Raw genomic sequence first — 27,675 nt, 5'->3', positions numbered from 1 at the left:
GCGTCTGGGGTTTGTGGAACCGAGGCTTTAAACTCGGGCTAGGAGATACCCTCGAGGGTTTTGTCTGCTGTTTAGGAGTTAGCCTGTCCCATGCAGATACTTGTGTACGTCACAGACTGACTCTGACAGCAGACTGGTTATATGGAACTTGGTTAGAGATACTGATTTTTACTGACACAAATAGGAAGCACACACAGCTGGTGTCTTAGGGTTTCTGTTGCCACGAGGACACACAATGACCACAGCGACTCTTATAAAGGAAAGCATTTAATTGTGGTGGCTTGCTTACAGTTCAGAGGTTCAGTCCATTGTTGTCATGGCAGGACACGGCAGCATGCAGGTAGACATGGTGCTGGAGAAGAAGCTGAGAGTTCTTACATCTTGATTTACAGGCAACAGTAAGTGGTCTGAGACACTGGGCGGGGCTTGGAGTATATATGAGACTCAAAGCCTGCCTCCACAATGACACACTTCCTCCAACAAGGCCATCCCTACTCCAACAAAGCCACACCTCCTAATAGTGCCCTTTGGGGGCTATTTTTTTCAAACTATCACAGCCAGTAAACATACTTTGTAGATCTATAAGACAGTCCAGAGTGGTTTGCCATGGCTTATAAAATCAACAAGAATGGGAAATGTTTAACCAGCATTTTCTGGGCTGATGATGTGTTTATCCTCACAGGTGATACTCTCTGGAATCATTGGATTGACAACTTGGAAAAGGCCTATGATACTCCTGGTATGTACAGATCATACATCATTCTTCATAAAACATGAAGTACATTTAAGTAAACTGTTGAAATTCTTAAATGGCCTTGTTCATTAAAAAATAACTTGACAGTAGATACTTTAGCAGTAAATGTTCCTATAATAATGATGATGATGAAAGATGATAATCTTGATGGTTTATGATTTTCTCTAAGCTCTGTATAAATCTAGAGTTATACATATATTTCTTGTTCCAGAATTAAATTCATTCTGAAGATACAACTGAAAAAAATCTGTTTAGGGCTAAGGAGATGGCTTAGTGGGAAAGAGTTCTTGGTATGTAAGGAAGAAGACCTGAGTTCAAATACTAAACACCCACATAAGAGCTGGTCATGGCCATGTATATCTATAACTCCATTGTTGAGGGGTGGAGATGGGTGGATCCTGGGTGATAGATGGCTGGTTGGATTAGGTGGAATGATGAGGGGCATCAGGAGCAGTTCAAAATATAAGGTGGATAATGATGGAAGAGGACACCTGGCATCCTCCTCTGGTTTCTACAAGCATGTGCACACACACACACACACACACACACACACACACACACACACGTCTGTTCACTGTGGATGCAAAAGTGGAGGAATGATATAATGAATTCACTGTACCTATTGCCCAGCTATCAACAGCCTCCTCTTCACATTCTTTGTTCTTCTTTGTCCCAAGCAAACGACATGTATTAACCACAATATATATAACTTTTTGTTGTTAGGATAGTTTGGTTGGACAGCTTCATAATTTTGTTCCTGAGATTTGCTACATTGTCTCTTTAGCCCACAAATGTTAATTTTCTTAATATTGCAGACATTGACAGATGACTTTGTCCTTTTTTTGCTGTGGTAGAGCTGAAATTAATGTTCCAAAATGAACCACTGTCCAGTATCCGATGGTGGATGCAAACGATCTGGGTCTTTGTCCTTTGTTTTTACCTGGTGTGGGAGTTTGATTAGGAGAAGACAACAAGAAATGGATAAATAGCAGTGAAGCCTGTGTCACTGCCAAGTTCAAAAGAGAGTTTAGGAAATCCGACTTCCATTGAAGAGTATTTAAAAGCGTATTACACATGGTAGCTTTTTTTCTTCCTTTACTTTCCTATCTCTTGATATAGGGTTTAATTCTTTCCAGAAGTCACTTTTAGAATTGGTTTGTTTTGTGTGTGTGTGTGTGTGTGTGTGTGTGTGTGTGTGTGTGTGTGTATGTAGGCTAGAAGACAACCTCGGTGGCACCCTCAAGAACTCTTGTCTCCTTTGAGACTGTGCCTCTCACTGAACCTGGAGCTACCCAATTAGGCTGGATTGGCTGGTCAGTAAGGGCCAGGCACCCTCTGTCCCTCCTTTCCCAGTACATGCCATCACGTCAGCACTGGGACCAAACTCGGGTCCTCATACTTGCAGAACAAACATTCTACTGACTCTTTCCAAGTGTCCTCCAGGGTAGGTTATGGGACACCACTTCCAGGACATGGTGAAACAGAGTGATGTAGAATAGATGTGTCAGAGTCATGTGTCCCTACACTGCTTTGAGAATCTTGAACTCCAACGTGTTTTCAGCTCCTCGATTAACATAGGCAACATTTTGTAACGCTATCATTTATTTCATTTAGTGAAACACCTCTAAAATATTGGAAGGAGTAAGTTGTCAGTGTAGCGTTTAATATGTTGGACAGCAGGACGGGAGGGAAGGAGGTGTTGGCTGAGCCCACGGCTCACAGCTGAGGTAAGTTTTGCTGCAGCTGTCTGGGATTAGTTGCTGCAGGAAGTTTTTGGATGGACGGTGTTCTGTGTTCGTATTTGGCTAGAGGAATGACCTTTGCGGTATCGTTTGCCATTTGGTCAGCATTAAAATACTCAAGTCTTCAAAGCGAATGAAGAGTAGAAAAAAAGAAAAAACTCCTGATATTTGTATTCTAAAAATTCCAAATCATGAAAAGAATATGAGCATGCATCCTAAATAGAGTTCAGGAAAGCCCACACTTGAAGGCATTTATTCTTGAATTGCTATCATTTGGAAAGGTGGCTTATATATTTGTTATAAAGACTAACAAGTATAGGTGAAAATGACCTTCATAAAAGTCATTTTCCTGGACTGTTTTTTACTATTTTTTTCCACCATTGTTAAAACAAAAACAAAACAAAACAAAAAACTATGGGTCTGGGAGTTGGCCTGAAGATCTGTCTTTGAATACCTAATACCCACGTACAAAAGCTGGGCCTGGCTGTGCATGTCTATAACCCTACATTGGGGGGCAGATGTAGGCAGATCCTGTGAACTCATTGGCTAGGCAGCCTTGCCAAAATGATGATCTCCCTGGCCAAGGCATTATGGCAGAGAGTAATAGAGGAAGACAGTACTGTCCTGCTGCAGCTTCCATATGTATATACATGAACACACACACTGACATTCACATATGTATACCACACACACACCACACACGGAACATACAATATGCATAACACCCCAAACAGCTGTAACCAGGGTGTATGTACTCTTACGTCCTGCCTTTCAGTTTTCTATGAATTAGTATTAGTTAATATGGTTGCTCCAAGTGTCAACCATTATCGCTAAACAGCCTTCTATTATATTTCATTGCACCATTAATTTTTGTCCTATAATTGGGCATTTGAACTTTTATATTGCAGTGGTGGAAGGTCATGTAGAGATTGTCACGGTGCTGGTTAGCTCTTGTCAACTTGATACAAACAATTGGCATCTGGAAAGAGCAAACTTTGATTGAGAAGATGCCCCCATCAGATTGCCCCATGAGCATGTCTGTGGGGCATTTTCTTGATTGATAATTGGTGAGGGAGCTCACTGTGGGCGGTGCCACCCCTAGGCAGGTGGTCCTGGGTTAAGGCTTAGCAAGACTTAAGGAGCAAACCAGTAAGTGGTGTTCCTTCATGGCCTCTGCTCCAATTCCTGCCTCCAGGTTCCTGCTCTGACTTTCCTCGGGGATGGGGTGTGACCTGAGAAGTGTAAGCTGAAATCAATCCTTTCCTCCCCAAGTTGCTTTTGGTCAGCATTTTGTCACAGAAACAAGCAAACTAGGCCAGCTCTAAAATGTTCATCAATATTAGCTTATCATAAACAATTCTTTTTTAGGACTTGTACTAGGCAAGGCTGAGTCTGTCAGCCGATAAATTGGGTCTCAGTCACTATGCTACATGAAAAACTCGAGGTTTACATGAATTTTAGTAATATAATGTTATAGCCTGGTGTGGTAATGCATGCCTGTAATACCAGCACTTAGGAGGCTGAGGCAGAACTGTGGAGAGTTGAAGGCCTGTCTATACTGCATAGCAAGACTTCCTCTCATAAAGGTAACCAGTGGCTTAGAGATGGCTTGGCGTTTCTTACAGAGGACTCAACTTCAGTTCCCAGCACCCCCACATCAGGTGGCTCAGAGCTGTCCGTAACACCAGCTTTAGGGGATCTAATATCCCTTCTGGTCTCTGCAGGCAACCCCTCCCACCACATACACATCACACACATGCATGTACCTACACACAGATACACACACACACACACACACACACACACATACACACACACACACACACAATTAATAAAATAAAATCTTTAAAAAAGCCTCTACCAAAAAAAGCAACTGGACACACACATACCCCTATCATAACCTGCATTAAATACATTATGTTAAGAAATAAAAACCATGTGTGCAGAAAGAATCCGGAAGTGCCAGTCAGTTGTGCCGGAAGTACTCCTGGCTCCTCCTCTGAGCCGTACAACTCTTGCTTGGCCTTTGTGAAGCATAGTTTCTTCTGAACTGAGGGGGATAATTTGGGGATACTAGGAGCAGATTTACCATTCCTCCCCTTGGTGTATATTTCACCCTCTTTCTTCCCTTCCTTCCTTTCTTTGTTGCCCAGCCTCCTCCCCTGCTTCCTGAGTGTTGGAATGTGCCAAGGGCTAATGTTGGGAAGAGGCCTTGTTCTGTTAGAGAATCTGGTGGCACCTTTTGTTGTTGTGTTTTTTTTCAAGACAGGGTCTCATGCAGCTCAGGCAAGCCTTGAACTTCACATGTAACTGAAGCTGGCCTTGCTCTCTGTATACTCCTGCCTCTGAGCCCCAGTGCTGGGATTTTAAGAATGTTCCAGTGCACGTGCTAGGGCAGTGTTTTGCAGATCTGGTTTCAGCTGCCCAGGTTTGGCACCTCCTGGCTTCAGCTCTCTCGTTCACATACTGGGCACTGTCTGCCATGGGTCTTTCTTCCTGTAGCCCAATGCTTGGCTGATGCCTTCTCTGCTGGCTATCAGCTCAGCAGTCACACCCTCAAGGAGCACTGGCTCCTCCAATGCCTAGTTCCTGCTCTCCAGAGCTGAGTGTACTGACCTGGCCCAAGACCAGTGGAGGCAGCCTGCTTAGCTTGTGGGCTAGCTGCTGAGTGTCTGCCATTTGTCTCTCCAGGAGACGGTTAGGTGAGGACAGGAACCTTCCCACTTGCCCCTTCCATCTCTCAGGCCAGTTCCAGTTTGATCATATGCTTTTGTGGCTGTGTGGAGGTTGGGGCCAGGTTGGCCCGTGTCCAGCCCCTTGTGAGGCCAGCTGTCCTCGTTTTTAGTTGTATCCACACCAGCCTGGGACACGTGGGTGTTCCTTTGTAAGAAGCAGCTCTTTTGTGTACCCTCCCCTGTGACGGTCCTTGTGATTATTCCAGGTTGTTTATCAGCTTGAACAAAGGAGGGTCACTTTGCCCCAGTTCCTTCCAACCCAGGTTCCATGAAAACCCAGGACTTCATTCACTGAATACTCTTCTTATATTGAAAGAGTGCTCACGTGTTCAAGAATAATACTGGGAAATAGGTTTTAAGTACTTGTTATTGTCACTAGGGCCTTTGTGTAGTTGTCTAGGATGAATATTTTCCACAAATGACTAACATTTTCCGTGTTTAAAGTATATTCTTATTTTTCTACTGTTTATGCCTTTTCGATGTTACCCAAAATGTTTTGTAGTTGTTTAAAAAATCAGACTGTGTTCTAGAAATGGCCTCAAAAATGGTCCTGTGCAGGTGCCTCAGTTAGTAAGTGGAATTGTCCTATTACATCTTGTTCTTTGGTGGTGCATTAGTAAGAATCAGCACTATGGAAGTCCAGCTGACTACTGTAGTTTTGGTTGCTTAGGAAGTGGTAATTGGAACTGTTGCTGTTTTCTTTTCTGTTTGGAGTAGACGGGATGCATATGCTCTTCAAACTGGTATAAGAAAGGTTCTGTTCTTTAACGTCACAAAAGAAGGCTCTTGGCGGTAAGATGGATCCTGACAACTTGAGGTAGATTCCCCAAGATTCATATGGTAGAAGGATAGAATGTAGTCTTGTAAGTTGTCTCCACATGTGTGTTGTGACATGCCCCTCATTAACAAACAAACAAACAGACAGACAGACAAACAAACAAACAAGTGTATGTCTTGGGTCCCATGTGGTTATTTTATTTTATTTGAACAGATGTCATTATGTAACCCTGGTGGCCTGGAACTCACCATGTAGACTAGGTGGCCTTCAACTCATAGAAATGTGCCTGCCTCTGCCTCCCGGGTGCTAGGATTGAAGACACCATGCCCAGCAGGTTCCATGGAGTTGGTTCTCACTTGTAGGTCCCCTAGATTATACCTCCATTCCACAAAGCCATTTGAGATCCATGGCCCTTCATCTGTTGTGAGAATCACGGGGAGCTTCCGTACATGTTCAGAGTGGCTGATGACTAACCTCCACCACTGGTTAGCTAGAAAGAGTCAGGTCATCTTACCTGATGTCATGAGGAAGTGGAATCCAAACCATTCCAGGCAAGTGAGGATTCTCTGCATGAGACTGAGATGCGCTCTGGGGCTCTTTGGCTCTGTGGTAGGCTGGTTCATTCAAGTACATTCTGCGGCTGCCCATAATTTGGAATGAGCCCTTATTATTTTACAGTGCACGAAACCTGGATTTAATGCTGACACATTACCACTAATTATTAGCCACCTGTGGGGGATCTCTTAATTGATGTGTCTGTGAAATAGGTGCTTTAATTCAGAACAATATTTTGAGTCCTTCATGCTGTACTATTAAGAGATTCCCAGAACCCTCCCTAGTTATTTTGATGATATTTTAATTTCAGATGGGCATTTCAACAGGCAATCATAAGCTCCCTTCGTATAAGTTGTAATTCAGTGATCATACACCTTCCTTCCTTCCTTCCTTCCTTCCTTCCTTCCTTCCTTCCTTTCTTCCTTTCTTTTTCTTTTTTGTTGTCATTTTGAGATAGAGTATCCTATATCTAAAGATGACTTTAAACTTCTGATCCTCCTGCCTCCACTTTCTGGTAACTGGGACTATGGAGGTGTGTGCCACCGTGCATGGCTTTATTTGGCACTGGACATTGAATCCTGGGTTTCATGCATACTAGGGAAGCATTCTGCCAAGTGAGTTGCATTCCTAACACCTCACTTTGTTTTTTAAGGCATGAAAGTATCTGGATACCTGGGTATGGTGATGCTCAATTGTAATCTCAGCTACTTGGGAGACTGAGGCAGCAAGATCACAAGTTTGAGGCAGACCTGGATAACTTATAGTATAGTGCTTGCCTACTAGGCTCTAGGTCCTGTACACACACACACACACACACACACACACACACACACACACACACACACACGGGAGGCAGGGGGCAGAGGTTGTTCTTGCTCTTCAGAATTATTAATGGCATATCTTTGTATATCTATAATGCTTAAGAATTTACCTGGTAAGTGGGGGTGTCTCTGACTCTTTTGCCTGCTCCTAGGACCCTTTGGGTTGCCTCGTCCAGCCTTGATATGAAGGTGTGTACTATCTTTTTTTGTTTGTTTGTTTGTTTGTTTTTTTGTTTTTTGAGACAGGGTTTCTCTGTAGCTTTGGAGCCTGTCCTGGACTAGCTCTGTAGACCAGGCTGGGCTCAAACTCACAGAGATGCACCTGCCTCTGCCTCCTGAGTGCTGGGATTACAGGTGTGTGCCACCACCGCCCAGCAAGTGTGTACTATCTTATTGTAACTTCTTGTACCATGTTTGGTTGATATCCCTGGAGGCCTGCTCTTTTCTGAAGGAAACCGGAGGAAGAGTGGATCTGGGGGAGAGAGGATGAGAGGGAAGGGGTTGGGAGGGGAAACTGGTCAGGATGTCATATATGAGAGAAGAATAAATTAAAAAAAAAAAAAGAATTCACCAGGTTCTCTAGCATACAGATTCTCGTGATATGAATGTCACTTTGGTTTGTAGAAAAGGAAGTAGTGGCTCATGGACAACTGGCTTGTCCACTTCCTAGTCAGAGATACATTAGTAGAAAGACCCTCCATGCTCTGCTCCTACTTTGATGCTCTTCCCATTATCCTGTTTCACAACTTCCTGGGTTAGCAGAATGGTGGGCCTCTCCCTGGGGCTGACAGTGGCTTCTTTTGGGCATGAAATCTAAATTTAAAAAGGTGCTTTTTCTGTGCTTGCCTGTACAATTCCTTGTAAGTCTGGGACTGACGAAAGCTTTGAGCATTTGATCCTTTGACCTTAAAAAGCCAGACCACAATAACAAAGACAGCACAAGGTTCACTTTTGCCTCTCAGACTTGTTTTCAACGAGTTAGTAGCCCAGGAAATGGTGGACTCAGACCTCTTATTTGTACAATGGGAATGCAACTTCCTTAGGATTATAAGGAAGAAAAGTTATAAATGCATATTGAAACTGAAATGGTAAATGGAATGCAGGGCAAGCCTATTATATATTTTTAAAAAATCATCATTGAGGAGATTCCAAAAAGATCTGGCCTCTTACTTTGCTGCGTTACTACATACACACTTAGGCCTGGTCGAGGCACCAGGGTTCATACACTATGGCAATAGAGCTTTGATTTTCTTCTCTGGTCACCCCTGGAAACTGCGTGGGGAAGATCCTGGGTCCTCAGAAATAAAAAGCCCTGCAGTCACTCTCTGTGTGGAATCTAGGTTCAGGCAGTGGCCTGCTTTGCAAAGTGACCTAAGCCAGTGTGGCTGCATTCCAATGATCAGGCAGGGTTTGATAGCACCAGGTCATTACTGGAGCTTAGAGGTAACCTCTTTGTTAAGCCAACAAAAAGGAGGCCTCCATCAAATCTGCTATAAATACTCATGTCTATAGTTACCAGACCAAAAGATAATCACACACCTTCTGAAGTTTAAGACATACAGAGCTAAGATTTTATGCCAGCTGCATGGGACAGGGAGCAGAGCAGTATTGCTGAAGTCACTTGTCCTGAACACTGTGGCTGATTCTCTGAGAGCCCATTGATCACACACATAAAGCTTTGTCCCTTCAGTCTACTTCAGCAGGAGAAATGTTTCCTTGACAGCAGATCTCAGAAAGGACGAGGAAACAGGTGGATAGTTTTAAGGTTTTAGCCAGGGTTCTGGCTGGCCTATTTGAAGATGAGTTTTCCAAACCAAGATTTGGGATTGTCCAGAATCTGGATGTGTCAGAAGAGCTGTGGACTAGTTGGCCAGAGAAAGGTCCAGATGTAGAAGTTGACATGTCGGCTCTAAGTCATGGTACATACATGGGTAATTGGTTCACAGTCTTGCTTGTGAGGAACGAGTATTACCTAGAGAAAGCAGCTTTATTATTTTTGTTGTTTTTAGTAATGTTCAAAATATTGTCAGAAATGGATAGCCCAACCTGGAACTGGTCAGCTCAGGGACAGGGATTGAGATGCAGCTTAATGGTGGAGTGTCTGAAACAACAGTTGCCTGGCTCAGGGGCAGGAACTTCTGTGGGCTTTTGTTCTACCGAGAACCGGTTGTAACATCTTTCATGTTAATTAAAAAAGCTGACAATTTCACTAGCCACCTCATTTCCATATTTGCCATTCTGGTTTAGCAAAGACACCTAATGTTGTTGGAAGATAAAATGTAGGTAGGTTTCTGGAGTTTGGCTTTTCTGGTAAGTGCTGCCTGATGGTCCTGGAATATGAAGTATAGCTTGGCCAGCCAGTGTGTGTGTGTGTGTGTGTGTGTGTGTGTGTGTGTGTGTGTGTGTGTGTGTATAAAACCACATCATCAGTGCTGAAGAGTATGATAGACAGTGCTGGGCAGTGCCAAAGGAAGGCCTCCTTCCAGTCCTTTGTCCTGGCCTTCTAGGGTCCCCTGGACTCTCATTAAGTTCTGAAATGACTTTGAGGAAACTACTGCAGCTTCTGGGTGACTTGGGGCAAGAAGAGAAACAACCCTGGTTGGAGGACATCTTACCATAGGTCATTCATTGATCTGTGAGGAGTTATACACAGTATGGAGGGTGCCGTCGTGTGGGGCTTCTTCCCCTTCTAGAACAAATGACCCACCGCACTGTGCCGCTCCGATAGGTGCAGTGTAAGGAGGGACGGGCTTATCTGGTTCACATTTCCAGGGTACAGTTTATTATGTTGGGGAAGTGATGACAGCAGGAACTGTCAGGAAGCAGCCATAGGAAGGGCCACCTACATTTAGATGAGGTCTTCCCATCTCAATAAACAGTCTAGAGGATGCCTCACAGTCTCCTAGGGGATTCTGGGTCTTATCAAGTTGGCAGTATTAACCACTTGGGGAATCAGTTTAAATTCTTGCATTTGCATGGACATTTTCTGACAAGATTTTCAGGAAACTGGAGTAGACTGGGAATGGAACAAGAAGACTTACTTTCTGAATTATGCTGGAGACACTGAGAGGAGACCGTACAGAGTCAAACTTTGTTTAGACCTTGGCTGCTCAGCATCTTCAGCATCCTAGACTTGGTGCCTCCACATTAGTGAGTCCCATGAGAAGCAGGACCATCTCCTCCAGCAGCTCCAGATGCTCCTTCTGAGCATCGGCACCAGTGGATGAGGATGTGCGCCTACCACCCTTTGGAATGCATGCTGGGGTTCCATGTGGAGCATCCAGAGCACTTTAGAATCCATGGGGCTGTGGAGGGCAGCAGGTGTGCCAAGGCTGGTGCCAAGGGGCCTGGTTTTCATGTGTGACCTTGATAGAGGTCCCAGCACTTAGGATCCTTGGCTCCCTCTCAGGTTCCCGTGGATTTTGTGAGCTACCTGATAACCTAGTAAGAAATGCCTTCTCTACTTAGGAAGCTGAATTAGCTTCTCTTGTTAAGAACATAATTAAGAACTCTGGTTTTATATGACAGTGGTTCCCCCCCCCCATGAATTTAATATTAAGTTTGTTATATATATTAAAGTTCAAATACAGATCTTTTTAAAAGTACTAGGCATTTATGGTAACTCTGTGAAGAGCAGGAAGTTCCCAGGGGTGTGCTGATACTGGACGGTATCATTGTGGGTGCCTGGCTTAGGTGGAATATGCTGGATAAGCAGTGTAAGAGCTCTCGGGTGGTCATGGCAAGAGGTTGTATAATGAAGATGTCCAGGGTGGGGGCTGTGAGAGCCCTTTAGTGATGAGAAAGGGTTGTATGTGTTAGTGGGTATTCCTCATGCTATTGAAGGATCCAGGTCTGTACTGGGTCCCCTAATTAGTTGTGAAATTCTGAGACTAACTCCCATATACTTGTCATCTATCTCTGTCTGTAAATATTTTATTTGTCTGTATTTCAAACGTACTCCTGTGACAAAATGCCTTTTAAACAGGGGATGCAATATTTAATCTTCACTGTCAACTTAACTGGGCTTAGAATAACCCAGAAGACTGAGGTATACCCTTGGGTGTCAGGGAGAGTGTTTCCAGAAGATTAATTCCGGGGGAGGACACAGTCTAAATGTGGGTGGCACCAACTTGACACAAGCTAGGGTCGTTTGGGCAGAGGGAACCTCATCTGAGAAAATGCCTCAAATTGGCCTGTAGGCAAGTCAGGGGAGGGATTTTCTGGATGAATGATTGATATAGGAGGGTCCAGCCAACCGTGGGCAGTGACACAGTTGTTCCACGATGGTGTAAGAAAGATAGCTAAAGATAGCTGAAAGTGAGCCAGAGAGCAGCCAGGGAGCAAGGTTTATCCTGGCCTCTGTTTCCGCTCTGCCCCCAGGCCTCTGCTTTTTCACCCCCCCCCCAGCCCTTTATTGAAATAGATTTTTTTCTCACATCATATATCCTGATTATGGTTTCCCCTCCCTCTACTCATCCCAGTTCCTCCCCACCTCTCTTCCCGTCCAGATCCACTCCTTTTCTGTCTCTCACTGGAAAACAAACAGGTTCCTGAGGGATCATAGTAAAACAAAACAAAAACTAGCGCATCAAAATTGGACAAAACAAACATAAGGAAAAGATCCCAGAAAAGGCACAAAAATCAGAGACCCCATCATTGACATACTCAGGAATCCCATAAAAAGACAAAACTGGAAGCGATCATATATACACAGAGGACCTTGTGTAAACCTGTGCACACGGCCTCAGTCTCTGTGAGTTCCTATGAGCTTGGTTCATGTTGATTTAGCGGGCCTTGTGTTCTTGGTGTCCTCTATTCCCTCTAGCTCTTACACTCTTTCTACTTCCTCTTCTGTGGGGTTCCCTGAGCCCTGAGAGGAGGGATTGATGGGCTGAGTGTTCCAAGGTCTCTCACTCTCTGCATAATGTCTGGTTGTGGGTCTGTGTATTTTTTCACATCTACTATAAGAGGAAGCTTCTCTGATGATGGCTGAGCAAGGCTATGAGGATAACAGAATGTCACTAAGAATCATCTTATTACTAATTTTTATGGCTGTGCAAGGCATTGATTTATGAGTATAGCAGAATATCACTAGGAGTCATTTTATTGTTATTTATTCCTCCATTTTTTTTAGAACAGTAATATTTGGTTTTATCTTAGGTCCCTGAGATATCTAGTCTTAAGTTGTTGGTTGCCCAAGCAGTGTAAGGTATGGGTTCTATCTCGTAGAATCCTAAGTCAAATTAGATATTGGTTCCTTATACAAGCTTTGTGGCACCATGGCACCAGCACATCTTGGAGGTGGGGCTACCATTTGAGAGCCAAATGTTTACAGCTATTTTGGAGTTTACATTTTTCTTTTGGCGGTATGCAGAGTACTTTCTTGTACAGAAAACACTAGAACATGGGGCGAAGGACCTATGTAGTCACCAGCTTGACTTTCCCATGGTCAATAAGTTTGTGTAGATGTCAGCCATGGGGCCTTGCTGCCAGTTTGTGGGGAGCAACTTATAGTCTTGGCAACAGCTCGGGTTGTTTGGGGGTTTCCATGGAACTCCTTTGGCCAACACTCAATTAGATGTAACCCAATCCTGGTACTGGAATCTTCATTTGGTGACAACAGTTGGCCAGTTGGGGCTCTGTCTCCCTCATTATCTGGCCATTTCAGTTAGATCACCTTCATATATATGTATATATTTTCGGAATCTTATACCATACTAGTAGGTTTCATGCTACTCCTCGAATGCCCTTAATTTTAGCTGTTCCTCCCTCTATTCCCTCCCCTTCCCCTTTCCTCCCTTCTTCTGCACTTGATGCTCCTGTTACAGCCACCCCCCCCCCCAAATCCACCCATAACTATCTATTCTAGTTCCCTTTCCTAACAAGGTCTATCTGTCCCCATTAGTCCCTCACTCTGTTCCTAATCTGTGTGGTTATACAGATTGTAGCTTGGTTATCATTGACTTAGCAGCTAATATCTACATATAAAGTGAATACATGCCATATTTATCTTTCTGGGTCTGAGACACTTCACTCAGGATGATCATTTTTCTAGTTATAGCCATTTACTTGCAGATTTCATGATTTTTATGTTTTTTTTTAATGGCAGAGTAATGAATACTTTGTTGTGTTAATATACCATATTTCCTTTATCCATTCTTCTATTGAAAGACATCTAAGTTGTTTCCAATTTCTGGCTTTCATGAGAAGAGCAGCAGTGAACTTGGTTGAGCAAGTGTCTCTATGGGAGGATGAAGCATCCTTCAGGTGTATACCCACGGTAGACTGATTCCCATCTTCCTGAGGAACTCCCCACTGATTTCCATAGTGCCTGTACAAGTTTGCACTCCCACCAGCAAAGGATGAGTATTCCCCTTACTCCACATCCTTGCCAGCATGACCTGTCACTTTTTAAAATTGATCTTAGCCATTCTGACAGGTGAAGGATAAAATTTCAAAGTAGTTTTGATTTCCATTTCCGAAACAGCTAAGGATGTTGAACATTTCTTTAAATGTTTCTCAGCCATTAGAGTTTTCTATGTTGAGAATTCTGTGAAGATCTTTACCCCATTTTTTTATTAATTAAATTTATTCATTTATTTTATATCCTGACCTCAGTTTCCCCTCCCTCCTCTCCTCTCATTCCCTTCCCCCAATCCACTCCTCCTCTGTTTCTGTTCATAAAAGGCCAAGCCTCCTGTGCATTTCAACAAAGCATGGCACATAAAGTTAAGGTAGGACTAATCTCCTCCCTTTGTATTAAGGCTGGGCAAGGTGACCCAGTATGAGGAGGAATAGGTTCCTGGAAGCCAGTCAAAGCATTAGGAACAGTACCGGTTTCTACCACTAGGAGTCCCATAAGTAGACCAATCTACACAACTGTCACACATATGTGGAGGGCCTAGGCTGGTCCCATGCAGGCTCCCTGGCTGTCTGACCAGACTCTGTGAGCTCTTACGAGCCCAGGTTAGTTGTTTCTGTGAGTTCCTTTGTGATGTTCTTGACCCGCCCTGACTTGTACAATCCTTCCTCCCTCTCTTCAGGATTCCCTGAGCTTGGCCCAAAGCTTGGCTGTGAGTCTGCATCTGTTTCCATCAGTTGCTGGATGAAGCCTCTCTGGTGATAATTGAGAAAGTCACCAATCCATGAGTATAGCAGAATATCATTAAGCATCATTACTCTGACATTTTTTTTCTAATTGTGTTTAATTTTATCCTAGGTCTCTGAGCCATCCAGCCTCTGAGTCCTGGTGCTCCAGGCAGCATTGGTGGTGTGGGTTTGAGGCTGGACCAGTCATTGGCTGGCACTGCCACAATCTTTCTGCCCACCTTACTATCCTCCCCACTCCCGCCCCACTTCCCATAGGCAGGACAAACTGTAGGTCAAAGGTTGTGTGGCTAGGCCTAACCATTTCACTGGAAGTTCTGCCGGTCACAGGAGATGGCTAGTTCAGGCTGTGCATCCACCATTGCTAGGAGTCTTAGCTGGGGTCATCCTTGTGGATTCCTGGGAGTTTCCCTTGCACCAGGTTTCTGTCTGATTCCAAAATGCATCCCCCTCCCCTGCTTTCCAGTACTCTCTCCCTCCGTCCACCTCCAACCAGATCCCTCGTGTTCCCATTTCTACTCACCCCCAGTCCACCCACAAGATCTCTTTTGTAGCCCTTCCCCAGGAGATCCATACATTCCCACTGGGGCTCTCCTTGTTACCTAGCCTCTCTGGATCTGTGGATTGTAGCATGGTTAGCTTTTACTTTACAGCTAATATGCACTCATGAGTGAGTACATACCACGTTTGTCTTTCTGTGTCTGGGTTATCTCACTCCGGATGATTTTTTTTTTCTAGTTCCATCCATTTGTCTTCAGATTTCAGGATGTCATTGTTTTTAAAAGCTGAGTAATATCCCAATGTGTATATGTACCACATTTTTTTAAAATTCATTCTAGGTTGTTTCCAGGTTCTGGCTATTACAAATAGTGCTGCTATGAACATAGTTGAGCATGTGCCCTTGTGGTATGATTGAACATCCTTTGGGTGTATGCCCAAAAGTGGTATAGCTGGGTCTTAAGGAAGATCAATTATCAATTTCTGAGAAACTGCCATATTGATTTCCAAAATGGCCCTAAAGTTTACACTTCCACCATCAGTGTAGGGCACACACCTTTAATCCCAACACTTGAGATCTCATGCCTTTGCTTGGGAAGCACACGTGCCTTTAATCCCAGCAAGTAATATGACAGGGCAGAAAAGGGTATGTAAGGCTGAGGAAGCAGGAAGTCACAGTCTTTAGACTGAGGATCTCATAGAGGTAAGCTGGTAGCTAAAGCAGTTCAGCTGAGATCTGTTAGGGTGAGGACTCAGAGGCTTCCAGTCTGAGGAAACAGGATCAGTTGAGGAGTTGGCGAGGTGAGGGTTGGCTGTGGCTTGTTCTGTCTCTCTGATCTTTCAGCTTTCATCCCAATATCTGGCTCTGGGTTTTTTTTTTATTAATAAGGTCGTTTAGCAATTCATATTACAAGAAGCAGTCATTAAAAGTCTTCCAACCAAAAATAGCCCAGGGCCAGATGATTTCAGCACAGAATTCTACCAGACTTTCGAAGAAGAGCTAATACCAATATTCCTCAAATTGTTCCACAAAATAAAAACAGGAGGAACATTACTAAATTCTTTTTATGAGGCCACAGTCACTCTGATACCAAACCACACAAAAACTCAACAAAGAAAGAGAATTACAGACCAATTTCCCTCGTGAACATTGATGTAACAATACTCAATCAAATACTCAAAACCAAATCCAAGGAATCCAAGAACACATCAGAAAGATCATCCAACATGATCAAGTAGGCTTCATTCCAGAGATGCAGGGATAGTTGAACATATGAAAATATGTCAATGTAATCCACCATATAAACAAACTGAAAGAAAATAATCATATGATCATCTCATTAGATGCTAAAAAAGCCTTTCACAAAACCCAATACCCCTTCATGATAAAGGTTTTAGAGAGATCAGACATACAAGGAACATATCTAAACATAATAAAGGCAATATATAGCAAACCAACAGCCAACATCAAATTAAATGGAGAGAAACTCAAAGCAATTCCACTGAAATCAGAAACAAGAAAAGGCTGTCCACTTTCTCCATATCTATTCAATATAATACTTGAAGTCTTAGCTAGAACAATAAGACAACAAAATAAGATCAAGGGGATACAAATTGGAAAGGAAGAAGTCAAACTGTAGTTGGAGAGCCTTTTTCCGGGTCCCACTAAGCCCCAGTAGTGCGGACACAATTGCTCCTAGCAGCACCAATTTGATCCCGAGAGAATGTTGGGCTTCTAAGACATTTCCATTTGGAAGTTTGTCTTCTTGGCACAAAATGGCCTACTGGGCAAAGAACTGCCCTTGCCTCAACTGCTGACAGTACAAATGCTGTCCTTTTTGGACAAGCGGGACACAAGGAAAGCGACTACCATACTTTGCCAAGACACGGTAAGATGGTCTTTTAGAATTCCTGCTTCTGAAAATGGTCTGTCAGATACTCTAGGCCTGTAGCCAATTTGAATGCACCAATGATGCTGAGAAACATTAGGTGACTGTCCAGGCTGCCAGCTGTCTCTGTCTACTCTTGCAAGACTCCAGAAAGTTGCTTGCATCCTTCTCCCATTTCTCAGGTATTATTATATTCCTTCTCAGGTCTTTGATGAGGTTGAAGACTAGCAGTTATAGTTAAAACTTAGTATATATACATATATAATATCTTAGATAGAATATATTAAGTATTAAACTCAGGTTCTTTAGGATAGGACACCTTTTGGAATGATCTTTGTAACATGCCACCTACCCATGCTCTAGACTTCCCTGGATTTTACTATGTGATTTTTGCTTGATATTGTTTGCACTTATTGTAATTCCAACTTATCTAGGTCATTATCCCTCATTACTCCTGGACAATATTTGATAACCATCTCTTTGTATATAGTCTTGTATTAGGTTAGAACTTTCTTATTTAGACAAAAGGGGGAGATGTAGTGGGTAGCCATCCCAGCATTGGCCTGGAAGTTCCAACTCGCACTAAGGCTTCGGTAATGGTCATGCCCACAAGGTGGGGTGGAGGAGGAAGTGGAAGACCCAGGATCGGGAGGAGGGCTCTCTCTCTTGGTTCTGGGACGCTGGACGCAGGAGGTAGACTGAGCAGAGTTCTCCAGAGAACACCGCTAGACTGTGCCATACCTTTGCCAGACCTTACAACCTATCCCTTCATTTGTAAGTTACCCCACAAAATAAACCTCCCTTTTAACTACGTGGAGTGGCCTTAATAATTTCACCAATATCAAACTTTCACTATTTGCAGATGATATGACAGTATATGTAAGTCTTCCCAAAAATTCTACCACGGAACAGCTGATAAACACCTTCAGCGAGGTGGCTGGATACAAGATTAATTCACAAACAAATAAACCCAGTGGCCCTCATATGTACAAACAATAGAAACAGGCTGAGAAAAAAATCAGGGAAACAACACCCTTCACAATAGCCACAAATAATATAAAATATCTTGCAACTCTAACCAAACAAGTGAAATATCTGTATGACAAGAACTTCAAGTCTTTGAAGAAAGAAATTGGAGAAGATATCAGAAGATGGAAAGATCTCCATGCTCATAGAACGGTAGGATTAGCATAGTAAAAATGGCCATCTTACCAAAAGCAATCTACATATTCAATGCAATCCCCATCAAAATTCCAACACAATTCTTTACAGACCTTGAAAGAACAATGCTCAACTTCATATGGAAAACCAAAAAACCCAGGACAGCTAAACCAATCCTGTACAATAAATGAACTTCCAGCAGTATCACTATACCTGGTTTTACCCCATTTTTATTTTTCTTTATTTTTTTTAATTATATTTGTGTTTTAATTTTACACATCAGCCATGGGTTCCCCTGTCTTCCCCCCTCCCGCTCCCGCCCCCACCTTCACCTCAGCCCCTCCCCTCCATTCCCATGTCCTCCAGGGCCAAGACTCCCCTGGGGATTCATTTAAACCTGGTGGATTTAGTACAGGCAGGTCCAGTCCCCTCCTTCTAGGCTGAGCAAAGTGTCCCTGTGTAAGCCCAAGGTTCCAAACAGCCAGCTCATGCACTAAGGACAGCTCCTGGTCCCACAGCCTGGGTGCCTCCCAAACAGTTCAAGCTACTCAATTGTCTCACTTATGTAGAGGGCCTGATCCAGCTGGGGGCTCCACAGCCTTTGGTTCATAATTCATGTGCTTCCATTCGTTTGGCTATTTGTCCCTGTGCCTCTCCAGTCTTGGTCTCAACAATTCACGCTCTTACAGTCCCTCCTCTTTCTCAACAATTGGACTCCTGGAGCTCCACCTGGGGCCTCGCTGAAGATCTCTGCATCCACTTCCATCAGTTATTGGATGAGAGTTCCAGCACGACCGTTAGGGTGTTTGGCCATCTGATCACCAGACTAGGTCAGATCAGGCTTTCTCTCGACCATTCCCAGCAGTCTACAGAGGATGTATCATTGTGGATTTCTGGGGACCTCTCCAGCACTCTGCCTATTCCTAGATGCCCTTCAACTGAAGAATGGATAAAGAAAATATGGTACATATACACAATGGGGTACTACTCCGCAGAAAAAAACAATGACATCATGAGGTTTGCAGGCAAATGGATGGATCTAGAAAAAAATCATCCTGAGTGAGGTAACCTAGACTTGAAGGACAAACATGGTATGCACTCACTCATAGGAGGATACTAGATGTAAAACAAAGATGACTAGACTGCTACACAACTCCAGGGAGGCTACCTAGAAAACAGGACCCTAGGAAAGACACAGGGATTGCCCAATGACAGAGAAATGGATGAGATCTACATGAACAACCTGGATGACAGTGGGAGTAATGAAGGGCAAGGTTTGAGGGAAAGAAATCTTAGGGGAGCAGGAGATCCGAGCTGGATCAAGAACAGACAAGGAGAACAAGGAGTAACAGACCATGATAAATGATGACCACATGATTACCCCATTTTTTTACATTGTTTTCTTGATATCTAGTTTTTTGAGTTCTGTATAGATTTTGGATATTAGCACTCTGTTGGATGTGTAGCTGGTAAAAATCCTCTCAGTCTGTAGTCTGCCACTTTGTCCCAGTGATGGTGTCCTTTCCCATGTCTGTTAGTTTTTCAAGACAGGATTTCTCTCTGCGGCTATCCGGGAACTCGCTCTGTAGACCAAGCTGGCCTTGAACTCATAGAGCTCCACCTACCTCTGCTTCCCAAGTGCTGGGATTAAAGGCGTGTACCACCACCACCCTGATTGCTTTTTGGTTTCATGAGGTCCTAGTTATGAATTGTTGATCTTAGTGCCTGTGCCAATGATGTTCTTCTGTTCAGAAAGTCTTTACCTGTGTCAACCAATTCAAAGCTATTCCTCACTTTCTCTTCTATCAGATTCATTGTGTTTGGTTTTAATGTTGAGGACTTTGATCCATCTGGAATTGAGTTTTGTGTAGATTGGGAAGTGAGGATCTATTTGGATTCTTCTACATGGGACCGTCCAGTTTGACCAGCACCATTTGTTGAAGATGTTTTTTTCCAGTGTATATTTTTGGCTTTTTTTTAAAATAAAAAAACAGGTGTCTATAGGTGTGTGGCTTTATGTCTGGGTCTTCAATTCAATTCCAGCAATCAATGTCTCTGTTTTTGTGCCAATACCATGCTGTTTTTATTACTATAGCTCTGTAGTACAACTGGAAATCAGGGATGGTGATACCTCCAGCAGTTCTTTTATTGTTAGGATTTTTTTAGCTATCCTGTTTTTTTTTTTTTTTTTTTTTTTTGTTTTGGTGTGTGTGTATGTGTGTATTTCCATATGAATCTGAAGATTGTCCTTTCAAGATCTGTGAAGGATTGTGTTGGAATTTTGATGGTATTGAATCTGTAATTACTTTTGGTAGGATGACGATTTTTACTACCTTAATCCCACTGATCTATGAGCATGGGAGATCTTTCTATCTTTTCATATCTTCTTCAGTGTCTTATAGTTTTTATCATACAGGTCTTTTACTTGTTTGGTTAGCGTTACCCCAAGATATTTTATATTATTTGAGGCTATTGTTAATGTTGTTGTTTCCCTGATTTCGTTCTCAGACCATTTGTCATTTGTATATAGGAGGGCTACTGATTTTTTGAGTTAATTTTGTATCCAGCTACTTTACTGAAAGTGTTTATCAGCTGTAGGAGTCTCCTGGTAGAAGTTTTAGGGTCACTTATGTATACTATCCTATCATCTGCAAATAGACACTTTGATTTCTTCTTTCCACTTTGTATCCCTTATCTCCTTCAGTTGTCTTTTTGCACTAGCTAAGACTTGAAGAACTATATTAAATAGATATGGAGAGGGGACAACCTTGTCTTATCCCTGATTTTAGTGGAATTGCTTTGAGTTCCTCTCCATTTAATTTGATGTTGGCTGTCGGCTTGCTCTGTGTTGCTTTTATTATATTTAGATATGTTCCTTGTATGTCTGATCTATCTAAAACTTTTATCATGAAGGGATGTTGGATTTTTGTCAAAAGACTTTTCTACATCGAATGAGATCATCATGTGGTTTTTGTCTTTCCCTTTCTGGTCTTGAATTGTTTTATTCATTTCCTTTCACTGTTCATTTATATTTTCATAGATTTCTTTAAGGGACTTATTAGTTTCCTCCTTAAGGAACTGTATCATATTCATAAAGGCTGTTTTAAGGTTTTTTTTTCTTGTGATTCAGCTATGTTTCACTATTCAGGGCATGCTCTGGTAGAGTTACCGGCCTTTTCTAGAGACCTATTGTCCTGGCTATTATTGGTTATGCTTTCACACTGACATCTAGGCATCTGGGTCTGGGGAAATTGTAATTCTAGGTGCTGATATCTAGTCTTATCTTTGTTGGGTAGGTGTTTGCTTCCTTGGTTTCTGTTGCCCTTTCTGGTCCTTGGAAGAGTGTGGTGGCTGTGTGTTGCCTAGGAGAAAATTCTTCTGGGATCCTGGTAGGCGTGGCTGCTAAGGGTTCTAGGTAAAATGTGTTTCTGTGCATTGGGAGCTGACCCTTAGAAATGGGCGTAGGCTAGGAGAAGAGAGGCCTGAGTGGGTTCACAGGAGGGAGAAGGCGAGATGTTCTACCAGGATCTGTTTATTCCCATGGGAATGGGTCAGAGAGTGAGGAGAGGCTGCAGCAGGTGGTGTGCTAGCTGGGGATGAGACTGGGGGATTGGACTTAGAGGAGAGGTGAAGGTCTGCAGCTAGTCTGCCTGCCAGAGTGCCTCAGCTTCCCTCAGTGGTGGACAGTGATCAGGAACACAGAAGCCAAATAAACCCTTGCTGCCCCAAATTGCTTTTGGTAATGAACAGCCTTTATTATAGAAGTAGAAATCAAGCTAAGACGCACTTACTTACGGTAAGAAGAGTAACAAATACAAGGGAAAAGAAATCTACTTTTGTTTATCAAAAGAAGAGCTTGCTAGTCTTCTTACTCTTTTTAAAAATAAAAACCAGGACTCTGGATATTTCTTCGAGCACTCAGATTTGGTGATGTGCCCCTCAGTTAACCATTGTAAATTCCACTTGCCTGGTGCTAATCCACAGTCCCTCCTCTCCCTCGATCTAAAATGGTTTTCATTTCCTCTACTGGTGACTTTCTAATATTAAATTGTATTACATGCTTTTATGTCTTATGTAGTTCCTTAGCTTTGCATAGTATCTTTTGACTGTGTCTTTTATAAGAAGAAATTAGCCCTTTCTCCTTCCTTTCTTTCTTCAACTCCCCAGTTACTGATAATAACATTATCATTATACTGTCATAGTACTGACATTTTGCTTTTCAAGTCTGTTATGTCGTCCAGATCTTGCCTATAATCTATCCATGGCGTTTGCAGCATGTGTGTGATGTGAAGGGTACTGTCTGAGGGAGCTGGGAGCAGATTCTTTGCTTCACATTCGCCTTTAGGAGAGATTCCAGTTATTCCCACACCCTAGAGTCTCTTAGATGATCTAAGCAGGGCTTGCAAAGCTCTTACTGAAAACCCATTTTGCAGCCCTTAGCTGATCTCTGCTCCCTGCTCTGCCAGCAACCCTGGGCCTATAAAAAGATCAGGGCTTAAAGAGACAGATGTTTTGGAGAAAGTTACTGGATTGTGGTGGCATTATGAGTTCCCCCTTCCCCAAGAGGGTACTCAGAGATAAGCACTTGGAGACCTGATATGGGTCCCTTGGTGTTTGACTATGCCAGCGTTGTGCCTAAAAAGGCTGGTTGGAATGCCCTATGGCCTCAATTGGTAAACAGCTGTGTATTCACAGCCCAGGCTCTAGCAAAATGCTTGTAGCTGGCTGGCTGGACCTGCAGGAGAGTGTTGGCCTGGAGTGAGGGCCCTGGAGGAGTGGGAAGATCACAGGAGAAAGAGGCTGGGCTTGTGCCAAGACAGGGACTGTGGCTCAGCAAGAGGTGTGTCAGAAGCTAATGGGGGCTTCGTGGGTGGAGAGTCCCCAGACATGCTAAGATGGATGATGGTCGTTATGTGATTAATAGTGAGACATTAGCAGTCACAGCAGACTGAGAAGCAGACACAGAACTTAGGAAGTAGGACATGGCAATTGCTCCTGGCCCTTCCCGTGCAGCCATGCTTATTTCTCACAGTGATGAGCTTAGTGCCAAGGAGAAAAGCCAAAATTTCAAATGAAATTCCAAGCTTTCATTAGGACACAAATATGGGCATTTTAAGGACTGAATTTTAATTATGGCTTGAAGTGATCAGAGCACATTTTTCATCTTACACTGGGAGAAAAGTCCAGGGCCTAGCCTTGAATTTCATCAAACAGATGAGAGGTGGGAAAGCCCACAGCGCAGCCCCCACCAACACTGGAAAAGAACAGGTGACCTGTTCCTCTCAAGTCCCACTTGTGCACATTGTTTCCTGTGACCAGGAGCGTGACAGGCAGAGAGCAGGAGATGCAATCTCATGTCACTCAGGGGAGTAGTGTTTGCAGCCGCCGGGCCAAAACACATTAATACTCTTGTCTGTTCTTTACTCAGTGGATGTCATATTTTCATTGGCTTCTGTTTTGGACCATGACTTTTCTATTGGTCACTTTTCTTTGGCGCTGTTAAAACACCATGACCAAAGGCAACTTAAGGAACAGAGTTTCTGTTGGCTTACAGTTTCTGAAGGATGAAAGTTCATCGTGGCAGGGCGGCATGGCAGCAAGGACAGGCAGCTGAGAGAGCACATCTTTAACCACAAACATGAAGGGTGAACTGGAGGTGTGCTCAGCCTTTGGATTCCCAAAGCGCACTCCAAGGGAGATGCTTTCCCCAGAAAGGCTGCACCTCCCAAAGATTCTACCACCTCCGTAAATGACACCACCAAACAGGGACGACATGTTTAAATACCCGAGCCTGGGGGGGACATTTCTCATTCAAACTACCACAGCTTTGATGTATATAGCTTTCTGTTTCCCTAGATGTTCCTCATGACCCTTTGCTTTCTTGGGTGAACAAAACAAAGCTGCTCACCTCAGATATTATGTACCTACTCCTTATTTCCTTTCATAAGTGTGGATTCACTGTGCTGTAGTTGACATACAGAAGTATTTCCTTGTCTGAAGAACGTAAGTGGTTTGTGCAGGTATGAGCAAATGTCACTGCCGTCAGCTGCTGTCATCCCTGTAAAGAGACCCTGGGCCTTTTAGAAGTTTCTTTCCATTTCCCCGTCATACCTTCAGTTCTGTGGAAGCACTAATCCTCTCTCTGTCTCTAGATTTGCTTACTATGGATAGTTCAATATAATCACATCATACAAGATTGGTTTTGACTGTCAGCTTCCACTTGGCAACTTTTTAGCATGACATTTTGAAGGTTTATCTGCTTGTTATAACAGGTGCCAGTACTTTTTCCTTTTTATTGCTGAATAATATTCCATGGTATGGTTATAATATATTTTACTTCTTTATTGCTTCATGGACTTTTCTCCTTTGGGCTATTATGGGTAATATGATCTGGATATGAGGCACTTCTTAAAATGGCTTGTGCCTGGGAGTTTGACTCCTTAGTGAGGAGAGGTTCTGGAAACTTTAGAAGTGAGTCATGGGAATGGGGGGTTGCCTTTAGAGGACGTGCCTTGTGCCATCCCTTCTCTCCGGGCTCTTATCTGCTGTGACATGAGTAGCCTCCATCACATGCTTCTGCAGCCATACTATTCTGTCTCACTGTTGGCTCAGAATCAGCAGAGCCATGGACTATAGACTAGCACCTTCAAACTCAGCCTTATAACCTCCACCAGCTTGTTTGTGCCAAGTGTTTCATCATGGTATGTAAAAGCAGCACAATCCTACTTTGATTGGCAGTGTTTGCTATTTTTATTTTCCATGGCCCCTACACCAGCTCCTGCCTCTAGGTTCCTGCCCTCTGTGAGTTCCTGTCCTGACTTCTTTTGATGATGAACAGTGGTATGAAAGTGTAAGCCCAATAAACCCTTTCCTCCCTAAGTTGCATTGGTCATGGTGTTTCATTACAGCAATAGTAACCCAAACTAAGACAATAAAAGATGGTGCCGGGAGCCATCCCTGACATGGATGGGTCCTGTAGAGGGTGTAAGGAGACAGCAGGGAAGGAAATGAGCCAGGCCATGGTGGTTGGGAGAATCTTGCAGCCTGACTGACTAGTAGCCACATAGTTTCTTTATTTATACAGAATTTAGTAAGCAAGGGATACATTCATGATGTTCCAAAACATAGATCACATCATTTTTTTTTCCTTTGGACATGTGTTTCACTTCCTTTTGCTCATCTTTTAGTCATCATTAATACACTATGACAGAACAGAGTTATCATTTCCAATCATTTTCCCTCAAGTTTTGACATCATTAATGAACAGAGTTATCATTCTTACTCATTAACCCCATAATCCAATTTTTGAGAATCTAGAGGCATATGACAGCTGTTCTCAGGCTGATAGCTTCAAGGACACTAGACCAAAACAAAATCTTCAAGCCACCTTGCACATTTTGCCATGTCTCAAGCAGTGTATTATTAACTCTTAGTGGTCAGAGTGCCCAGGAAAAATCCTCAGAATAAAGCTGCTGCAGTTATTATTAAAATTCTGGCATAATACAATGTTTACATTTACATCTTTATAGAATTTGTCTACATATCTAATCCTGGCATTCTATTGTCCCTTGGTCATATGACATTACAGTGGCTCTACATGAGCTAGCTTCTAAGAGAGGGAGGTCCTGACACCTCATACTGTTATCATCTTTCCACTCCATACTTTGCTCATCATTATGTCTCTGTGTAGGGCAGAGTATGCCACGTAATTGTCTGAGTGTACAGTGGGAAGAAGCTTGTAATCCAGCCTGTGGCCAACTCCTCTAGCCCACTGAATCTTGTTGACCTTTTTGAATTTACTTTGTTTTGAATATCTTGTTCCAGTGTAAGCACAGGGACAGATGTTTCAAGAATGCCTCATAGCCTCATGAAGAGACCTCTTTATTTGCCACAGCCTCCAAGGTGTAAGGAAGATCTTCAAGTAGATAAGAATATCTCCCCAAAGGTGGGGGGAACAGTATGTCCAGGACTGTCCTAGGGAAGCTTAGAAGCAGCATTCCTGGGAGAAGGCATAAATGATTCATAAGAAATTTTCCATCAATCCAATATCCCCAAATTGTACAAATATTAAAAGTGCCCCGAAGTATGTAACAGGTGGAGATGAAAACCAAAGGTGTCATGGCAGCCATCATGAGGCTGAGCTTTGCTGGATCTTTGTCAAGTAGCTGTGCTGGCTTTATGACTTCTGCCATTCCATTCAGATATGGCTGTGCCAAGATGATATCATTTAGAGGCTGGAGAGCTGAAATACTTGTTGCTCTTGCAGAGGATCTAGGTTCTAGTCCCAGAACCACATGGTGTCTGTAGCTCTAGTTCCAGGGCATCTCCTATTCTGACCTCCGAGGGCAGCAGGCAAGCACATGCTACATACTCACATGCAGGCAACATACTCATACATATAAGATAATAAAGTACATACTTCTAAAATAATTAAAAAGAGAGATCATATACACTTATTCTAAAAAGTAACTCCTTTTGAAAAAGTTTGCATGTCTATATGCATGTTCACTCCATGAGTTTTTTGCACACTCCGTGGTGCACATGTGGAGGTCAGAGAACAGCCTTCTGGAATTGATCCTTGTTGATGGCTCCCTTGGGGGAGGGGGTGAGAAGGTGTGGCATCAACAGCACAGACACCGGGAGTCCATTGAAGGCAAATAACAAACTCATTTATTCAACAATAGGGAAGGCCTTATATACCCTCCTCCCAGCACCCAGTCTGTATGGTCATCCCTCATTGGCTGGGCATGATCAGGAACTCTGACAGTGACTGTTGCTAGGTCCTCAGGCAGACTCCAGGTTGGCTCATAAGGAGTAGTTATGTGCATGCCTTGGCAGCTGGTCAGAGCCAATTTCCTTGACCCTATGGGCCCTCCTACTACAGATTCTCACATTCCACCTTGTTGAAGGAGGATCTCTCTTGTTCCTACTGCTTTACCCCAGGTTAGCTGCCCATGAGCTTTCTAGGTGGTTTTCCTGCATCTATGTCCCATCTCATAGGAACACGGAGATTACATATGTAGTTTATACCACCACATCTAGCTTTTTACATGGTTAAGAATTCAACTCGGGTCTCAGGTTACATTTGCTCCTCTCTTTTACCTGCTGAGCCAACTTTCTCTTGTCCCTCATTCTCTTTTTTTGTTATGGAAACTTTCAAAGATACTTCAAGTGGAGAGAAACCTAGCAAGCCCCCAGGTATAGTCCAGCTACATTAACCAACACTTGTCCAAAATGATGTCATGGAGACTCCTAATGACTTCCCTTCTCCTTGGCCTCTGGATGGCTTTGAAGTAACACCTAGGAGTTCTGTTTCATCTTTAAACACTTTAGGATATATTTACAACAGACTGATAATTTATCAAGTTTGCCAAACATATAGTTTCAGCCTCATGTATCATTTTCTTAATTACTTCGTTTTAACTGGAGCCAAACAGCATCCTTGTGTTGCATCTGGCTGGTGTTACTGCACATTTGCTGCAGTCTATAACCCTCTCTTTCTCTTGTTTTTATCTGATGAAGAAACTGTATTTTTTGTCTCTTTGAGTTATACCGCATCTCATAGTAGGTTTGCTGTGTTCCTCTGTCCCCTTTCCTGTAGCTGGCTGTTAAATCTCTAGGCTTGACCTTGCTCA

The 27,675-nt window shown here is 43.2% G+C and overlaps 1 protein-coding gene across 1 annotated transcript in view; it reads left to right on the top strand.

The window, feature by feature from the left end:
* Fam189a2 (family with sequence similarity 189 member A2) overlaps window positions 1-27,675 on the top strand; it is a 69,033-nt gene that overhangs the window by 11,387 nt on the left and 29,971 nt on the right. The window contains exon 2 of the mRNA XM_036176968.1: window positions 683-739. Coding sequence (XP_036032861.1) covers window positions 683-739 — 57 coding nt within the window. The remainder of the gene's footprint in view (window positions 1-682; window positions 740-27,675) is intronic.

This window comes from Onychomys torridus, chromosome 1 (assembly GCF_903995425.1).
Source record: "Onychomys torridus chromosome 1, mOncTor1.1, whole genome shotgun sequence".
NCBI lineage: Eukaryota > Metazoa > Chordata > Mammalia > Rodentia > Cricetidae > Onychomys > Onychomys torridus.
This window is presented reverse-complemented; position numbering and strand designations above follow the sequence as displayed.